The following is a 9048-nucleotide window of genomic DNA, read 5'->3' on the forward strand; positions in this document are numbered from 1 at the left end:
TAACTCTCTGATCTCTACAGATAACTCATAATCCTGGAGGTCTTACAGAGTTAATCAGCCACAATATTAATTCCTCTTCACAATGTCCCTTAATATTCATTTCTGAAATTATTACCTTACAAATTTCTGTCTGAATTTCTTCTGTAACCTCCAAGCTAGGATCAGTTGCTCCAGTCTCTAATATTTTCACGACACCATTCAAGACTATACAGTGGGATTCTGAAGCTACGAAAGCTTGACTACTCATTTTGACTTCATCTCTCTTCACTCTCCTTATCTGAAGAAAGCCACGAGCCAGAGTTAGCAAGCTGGCAGAGCCAGGATATGAATACATTAGAAGTGATGGGTTCTCCAGGGATCTCAAAGGGAAAAAATACCGATTTTCTAACGAGGCAAAAATAGACCAGACACAAATGAGATCCTGTTAGATGATGAAGAAGGTATTTCAAATCAGATTATTCAATGAGTGATTTAGGGACAACTGTCAACTTTTGCTCAAAACAGATGACTTCCCACCTCCTTCAGATTAAAATCCAAATTTCTTACAATGGTCCATAAGATTGTATGTGGATCTGGCCCTTGACAAGCTCTCTAATCTCATCTCCTCCCATTCTTCTCCTTTCTCACTTTCAATCTGGCCACACCAGGCTGCTCCCACAAACCTCCAGGCACATTCTGTCTCAAGGACCCAGCAACATTGTTTATACTGTCACTTTATTCAGGTATTTACTCCAATGTCATCTGTTCTGAGAGGTCTTTTCTATCCACCTATATAAATAGCAGGCCCAAGCACATACCCTGTCACTTTACTTACCCTGCAATCATCACAACCTGATGTAAGTAAAAAGTATGCTGGGAAGAAGGAGATGGGAATGTGTCTCCACTCAGCACGATGTAAGCTGTAAGCACTATGGGAGCAACAATTTTGTTTCTGGCTATTTCCACCTCCTAAACCAGTACCATAACCATTGTCAGTCCTGCCTCTGATTTAGTATCAGGATAGGAGAGAACTCCAACATCACCATGGAACAGCATAAGACCTGATTCTAGACTGGTGGCCCAAGGAAGAGGGGATGACTGTCGGTATCTTCCCAATAGGATGTAAGCTCCAAGAGAATAGAGACTGACAGTTTTGTTCACTGCTTGATCAAGGCTGAGCCTCCCTCTAACTCAAAGCAAGCAGGTGTGAAATCAATACTACTACCAGGGAATGATCTGAAATTTGGTTCTAGGCTAGGAGCCCAGAAAGTTAGGGGGTAAGGGCATAGTTGGTGAACGCAGTACTCTATACTGATTTTTTTTCTATCCCCCGCCCACTAAGACATAGTTCTGTATTTTGCTCACTGCTATATACTCAACCTCTAAAAGAGTTAGAACTAGGGTGAAACCTTGCTCTGACTAACAAGTGGTGGGATATCCTCAAATCACAGGCAGACGATATAAGGCCTAAAGGCCAGGGGTGTAAGGGTAGTGGCAGCTGTCTTCCTCCCTCCATTAGGATACATGCTCAAAATGAGTAGAGATTTTGTCTAGATTTTTCACTGTTCTATCCCCAGGTCCCAGTCCAGGGCTGAGTTTCTCCCTTACTGTTCCTTAATAACTCAGTGTCATCATGGAACAATATAATGCCTGGTTCAGGACTTGGGGGTCTTAAGGGAGAGCAGGAACTAGGAAGCATTATTATATATCTAAAATGTATATGCATTTGTATTTTTTGTTGTCCAAAGACAAACTATATATCCTGTACACTATATATACCACCTAGTTTGTCACGTTGTACACATACACTCCCTAACCCTTTAAGGATATTTATCATATTCATTTACCTTGTTTTGGAGAGTTTCATACCCATCTTATATCTTTATCAGTCTGAAGGCTACTCAAGGATAAAAGACCATGTGTTAAAAAAGCAAGGTTTTTGTTTTGTCCACTGCTATGTTCCAAACTCTTAAAACAGTGCCAGGATTAGGGCCAGCCTCTCTGAGCATCAGAATGTGGGATAACACCAACATTTTCATCAGAAAATATAAGGCCTATTTCTGGTCTTGAGACCGGGTGTGGGTGGTAGTTATCTGCCTTGCTACAGCCAGCATAAACTCTCCACTAGAGCTGAAATTTTGTCTTTTGTAGTCAACCGCCAGTACTGTGGCTAGGGCCAAGCCTCTCTGAATGTCAGGAGTGGTAAAAGTACCTAGAAAAGCAAATAGCATTCTAGTCAGCATTATGGGTTGTTTTTGTTGTTGCAACCCATTTCCCAGTTGGAATGAAAGACTATCCCTACAACAAAAACCAAAACAAATTCCACATGGTTTAAAGTTTTTCATGTTGAAAAATTTAAAGAACACAAAAAAATCATACTGTTATCGATTATTATATTTGCAGTAAATATACAAAACATAGACAGGAATCACACTAAATTCATGATAGTGTTCGCCTCTGCAGAGAAAAGAAACGTTATGGTACTGGGAAATAGATTTATTATCTGTAATGTTCTGACTTTTTAAAAATATAAATCTATATCTAAAGCAAATATGCCAAAATGTGAACATTTTTTAATTTGGGGTAAAGGTAAACAAATGTTTGTTATATCATTCATATTTTCTATATTATGTTTTAATATTCCAAAATAAAATACAAAGAGAATTCAACACACCATTATAGCTGATGATTTTATTACAATGTTTCCAGAATTGAACATACCTAGGACATATGCATATGCAACATGAAAGGACATAAAGTACCTGAATCATACAATCAAGAATCTTGATAATAATGAAAACTTTAAACTTTGAATTTCCCAGAGAGTACACATTCCTTTCTAAGAGAACGCTTGAATAAATCAATTACCCTTGGAGAGATAAGCAAGCTGATCTACCATTGAAAATGTCAACAGGATTAGACTGATTTACAGTTTAGTACTAGCTAATTTTTAAAGAACAAATACTTCTAATGCGAGTTAAACTATTTCAGACCATAGAAAAAGATTGAAAACTCACTAATTCATTTTTTAAAGCTAGCACAATTTTAATAAAAAAACTTGAAACTGACAGTGTAAGAAAGAAAAAATATAATTTCACTTTGGGATGTAAATGTAATAATTCTAAAATAAATATTGGTAAATAAATCCAGCAATGTATCAAATGATTCTTACACCATGACCAACTAAGATTTATTCCAGAAACATAAGTCGGCTTCAACATCACATACCTGGCACTCTAATTCAACAAATTAAAGGAAAAAAATCCAATGATTTTATGAATAGGTGCTGAAAAGACATTTGATAAAATTCAGGAGCCACTTTTACTAATCATGCTATGTAAAGCAGGAATAGAAGAAACTTTCTAAACATGGTAATGGTTTATGACTGTTTACCAATAACCAACAGCAAATATTCTATTAATAGGGAATATTAAAGACAATTCCGTGAAAATTAAGAACCAGACAGGCATGTATGTCATAATCATTATTCAACATTGTTTTGGAGAATCCTGCTGATGTAATAATAATATAAACATTAGAAAAAATAAAATTATCTATTTTGGCAGGTGAAATGATTGTATACCTAAAACGTCCAAAATATTCTATTTTAAAAACCCAGTGTAATTTAGAACATTTAGTAAGTTGATTAAATAGAAGGTAAACATTTTAAAAGATCGGCAGTTTGTCTATATTACCAAAAATAACAAGTTACAAATGAGGAGGAAAAATACTCAATTTAAAAAGTCAAAATGTGACAAAAACTTAAAATATTTAGAAATAAATATAATCAGACCGTACGGACCTATAAGAAGAAAATTACCCAAAAAAACTAAAAGATTTTAATGATATACTGAAACTCTTGAGTGTTAAGGATTAATATTATTAAAATAATCCTCTAATAAAAATGCAGAAATGTAAGACAATTTTAACTATCAAATTTTTTTTTAATGTGGAAAAGTGTTTTCAACTTTCATATGAAATAATGAATGTCTAGGACAAGTTATACCAAAAAAGAAGCTAATGAGAGGGTGACTTGCTTTACCAAAAGTCCAAAATTTATGGTCAAGCCACTGTAGTTAAAACAATGTGATACTGGCTCAGGAACTCGAGAACGGGTGGTTTATTTAATAAATGTGATAGTATAATCAGGTATCCAATGTGAATAAAATGTGTAGTTGGACCTCTATCTTGTATACCATATACAAAAATAAATTCCAAACGGATCAGTTAAGCCTTAAAATTAATAAAAATTTTTAGAAAAAAAATAGGTGAATATTTGTATAACTTGGGTGGGGACAGTCATCTGAAAAAGACAGGAAACCAAAAAGCTAAAAAGGAGATGGTAGTCTGTCTGAAAACTTTTTAAAAATCTGTAAAGTAAAAGATACAATCAGAAAAGTCAAGATTAATAAAAGGATGGAAAAAATCATAATACATATTGGCTACAAATGATTAATATGCACCATATAGAAAATATAGTAAGAATTCCTACAAATTTATAAGAAAAAGAGCAAAGATTCAATAGATAAATGAGCAAAGGATAAGCACTGGCAAATCACAAAAAAGAAATCCAAATAAAAAACAAAACATAAACTCCTCGTTGAGTTTATCACTTAAAGAAACAATACTATGTAAGTTTTCACTCTTCAGATTTGCAAACATTAAAGAGTGCTGGAGAGGATGCTGGAAAATGAGCACTTTGATTTTGGATGGTAATTTTGTAATAATCTCTTAAAATTAAATATATACCTACCTAGCAATCCCATTTCTGGGAATCTACTCTATAGATACAAAAGCACCAAAATGTACTGCAGCAGTGCTATGGTGCAACAAGGAAAGGAAATAACTTAAATGACCATCAATAAGGGAATAGTTGAATACCTTTTTGGTACATAAACATGTACTATGTATGCAGCTGTCAGAGGCAGGGAGGAGGAGAAGGAGAAAGAGAGGGAGAGAGGAAATAGGTGATTTATGTAATAAATGTGATGGCAAAATTAGGTATACAATGTGAACAAAATGTATAGTTGGACCTCTATCTTATACCATATACAGAAATAAATTCCAGAGGGAGAGGGGGAGAGTAAGAGGAGTGGAAGGGGGAGAGGAAGAGGGAGAGCTGTCTGCAGCTACTGATCAGAAGAGTTGCCATGGATATACCGAGTGAGAAAAACAATTACAGAGAAATGATATGGCTTGTCATTTTTACAGGAACAACTACAACAAACTTTCTGTAAGAGGATGGGGAAAACTGGAAGGGTATACCTCATGTTCTTAAGACTTGTTACCTGGGGAGAAGAAAGAGGGAAGGTAAGGAAATAGAAAGGAGAGGGTTTGGCGTTACACCATTAATTTTTCCTTATCTAGTTTTTCTTTGTTCCAATGGTTGCAAACACTTCTCAATTTTCTATTAGCACCTAATTTAAATTTTCAATTACAGAACAAGGCAATATCAAAAGTACCAAAGTATACTTGGGGCAAAACTGTGGAACTAGTGAATGTAAGATTTGGAGGCACAATAAGTAATAAGTAACAATAAGTTCCTGAATCTGTGACACCAAAACTGTTATCAAAAGTTCACAATTACAAGAACACGACATATTTTACATTTAATAGTTCCACAACTTTTGCAAAGACCACAATGAATTTAGGGGGTTTTCACCAAACCATAGACATAAATGTGGATATCATCATCAAACTTAATGAAGTAGACAGACGGCTTGGCCACCACTTGATGGATGAAAATGCCGGTTCTCTTGGATCCGTCATCTTTGGCGTGCTCCACTTGCTTGCCCACGAGGCTGTCGACCACTTCTCCAGGTTCTCGTTCTGCTGTAGGGAAATAGTAGTTGGAATCTGGAATGATGCGCAGGTCACCATCTTTGTAGTCATCCAGCAGCGTGTACATATAAAGGACGGGATCTTTCTCGTAGGTGATATAAAACCAAGTGTCCATCACGGGGGCTCGCGCCAAGACCATGCCCTTCCATTCATCTTTCCTACCGTGCTCACCCTCAAACACATGCCCCACTGCTTTGCCAATCAGGGAATCTGCCAGGCGCGAATCAATGCGAGGAGTTGGCACTCTCTCAGGAAGGATCTCTAGCGCTAAAACTCTCTTATCTCGGTGCAGTTCTAGTCCATACACACTATCTTTGCCATCGTATTTGATGATGTAGAGAGTGGGCTTCACGGAAACCTGCTCGAGCACGGTGCCCTTCCACTGCTCCACGGGCTCGTTGCCTTCCTTCCAGCCGTGTTGAATGCGGCAGCCCACGATGTTCCTACGGGTGAGGAAAGTGGGCTTGCGTCGCTGCTTCCTGTGTGTGTGCCTTTTCTTCATCAGGTATGCGGACACGCCATCTACGCCCATCGGAGGCACAGTTGGGGGCGACATGGCTCCGGGTTTTTAAGGAGGCTTTGGTAAAGCTGCGACCTGCTCGATTAAGCTGACAAAAAGTCAACACTATCCAATATGAGATCTTTTTTCGTGATCTCTGAGTCTCCGTCCGTCCTCCCTTCCCCAGGCGCAAGGCTCTCACCTAAGGCTTGGTAGAAGCGTTCTAACTCTGACGGTGGGCACTGGGACAGCGTGAACCTCTTGACAGTGTTCCCCTCTCCCGCCCTGGCGGGCTGTCTGCAAGCAGTAGCTGTTGCCGCAGGAGATGGCGGGCTCCCGTGTGCTACCCGCGCCTTGCGCCCGCCCCGACTCCCAACCCCAAGTCCTTGAATTGACCACTTAGCTTTTATCGATGGTGCTGCGGCTGTGGACGGCGTTGGAGAAAGAGACGAGGCGAAAGGTAGGCAAGAGATAAGAGAGATGGCTGCAGCGGCCAAGGCGCAGGCAGTGTCCGGTCTCTGAAGATTCCGCTTGGCCTCGGCTTCGCAGCGCTGCTCTGCTCGGCCTAGCTCTGGCGCCGGGGTTTTTGTGGCTTTGGGAATCCAACCGGTCTGAGCCCGCCTGCGCCTCGGCCCCGCCCCTCGCCATTCCTCCTTCCGCTCCGCTGCAGCAGCAGGGCGGGTCAATGCGCGCACCCGCGTTCAGTCCACACAGTCACAGGCGCTTGCTCTTTCATTTCCTCAGGCAACACCCGACCGCTTCCCTCAAACCAGAGCCAGACTGGCCGGCTCTCCTCCCTTTTCTCTGGCCTCCTGTCGCCCACTAGCCTTCTCCACGACCGCTCCATCTGCTTTCTATCTTCCAGGAATTCCTCACAAAGACTTTTTTAAAAAATAATATTCGGCACACACATACATACACAGAATTTGTGCATACAAATTATTTTCTTTCAGTTTAAGGAGTATGAGACCTGAGAAGAAAAAGCCTGTGTACAGTCCACCATCTTGATCAAAACTCTCGTTTATATTTTCTATCTGATCACTCCCAGTAATACTTTTATAATGTTTTGCTGAATGTAAAAGAAATGTGTTGATATTGTAGATAGTCTCTGAAATTCAACCGAATAAAAGACGAAACTAACCTTAATCTTACAGTCTAGACATACACCAAAATGTTAACAGTTCTGATTTCTCTCATTAATAAATCTATGGTTATATTTTACAAAATTGGAAGCAGATTCCATACCTCTAAAGCTTGTTTTTTTCATTTATATCATGAGCATTTTATAATTTAACATAACCTTGGAGCATTTAATAAAATGCATTTATTAAATACTCTGAAAGCATGATTTTTAATGGTTCCATAATGTTTCTTTGTATGCATGGTCCATTATTTATTCTAAAGAGTCTATGACAGAATAGATAACAAAATAGTTTACCTTTACATATGGATTTATTGAGCTAGTATAAACCATGTTTTCAAAGAATATTTAATGACATGGAGATCTAGATATGAGAGAAGAACAATGTATGAAAAAGCAAGATATTGAAACATAATCGTGGCCCCAATTTTGTAGACAGAAAAAAATGAAATGGTTTTTGTGGTATATATTTGCTGCTTTTGTGATTATGAAAGTACTGCATGCTCATATGGAAGATGTGAAAGATAGAAAAGAAAGTGTCCATACTTCCACCTACCTCGAGTCACAGGGATGTTATAAGGATTAAATGAGAATGTCTGGAAAACTTTTAGCCCTGTATCCTACTTACAAGATGGCAGTAAAAACCAGGGAAGTCGAGGCCCCTCATTTTCATTCCTCCACACTTCATTGGCCATAAGAGAAGACCTCATATCATCATGGATAAAAAAGGTCATTAATTCATCTGGAAATGTAGGAAAGCAGGGGAGAAAGCTGTAAGGTGGCAATACTGCCTGCACCCATATTTCATTACTTTCTGAGGCAGGGACGGAAAAACTTAGTCCTCATACCATTTAATAGCTGATTGGGCAGAACATGTGTGGTTTTCCCAATTTCCCATGTTTTCCAGGCCGAGGATTTTGGAGATGAGATAACTCTCCAATACTACATTATGAGAAAGTAATTCCAAAGAAGCAAGAAAACTACATATACTAAAAGGTATTTTAAAACTCTTTAGAATGATGTAGTAGTATGTATGTATTCACACATATATACAACCTACGCACTGAAAGTCAGAAGGTAAATGTAAATGTCATAACATTATGTTCCGCAAATAATAGCCCACCAAGTAATTCCTAGACCAAGATATGCCAAGCTCTTTTTGCTGAGAAGAGCAGTTGACAGGTGAGAGAAAAAGACCACCCACAGGGCACACAAAGGCAGAGCAAACAATTCACTCAGGCTTTTCAGTTATATACTTCAATACAAATTGTTGCTTACAACCCCATAAAACAGCCTGAGGAGGCAAAAGAATTTCTAATATCCTTTCTTCTCTAAAACTATGATTCTGATGTTTAGATCATCTGTTAACATTATGGATTCACTGGGCCTTGCCACACTGTGATATAATGTTTACGCTGTATGTCTGCCCACTAGACTATAAACCCATTCAGGAAAGGACTTTTATCTTGCATCTCAAGTGCCTTACACAGAGTAGGTACTCAATAAATATTTGTTAAATGAGTAAATAAGTGGTTTCAGCTGCTCTGTTCCAAACCAAAGAAATCCTCCCAAATAAAACAAGTAGTAT

General features: G+C 38.5%; 1 protein-coding gene across 1 annotated transcript; it reads right to left on the minus strand.

Moving 5' to 3' along the window:
* Positions 1-2655: 2655 nt before the first annotated feature.
* SPIN4 (spindlin family member 4) lies at positions 2656-7642 on the minus strand. The gene has a single exon (XM_005614222.4). It carries the CDS (start codon positions 6374-6376, stop codon positions 5627-5629), a length of 750 nt encoding a protein of 249 aa, XP_005614279.1. The 5' UTR covers positions 6377-7642; the 3' UTR covers positions 2656-5626.
* Between the last annotated feature and the right edge of the window lie 1406 nt (positions 7643-9048).

Source organism: Equus caballus, chromosome X (assembly GCF_041296265.1).
Source record: "Equus caballus isolate H_3958 breed thoroughbred chromosome X, TB-T2T, whole genome shotgun sequence".
In the NCBI taxonomy this organism is placed as follows: Eukaryota; Metazoa; Chordata; class Mammalia; order Perissodactyla; family Equidae; genus Equus; species Equus caballus.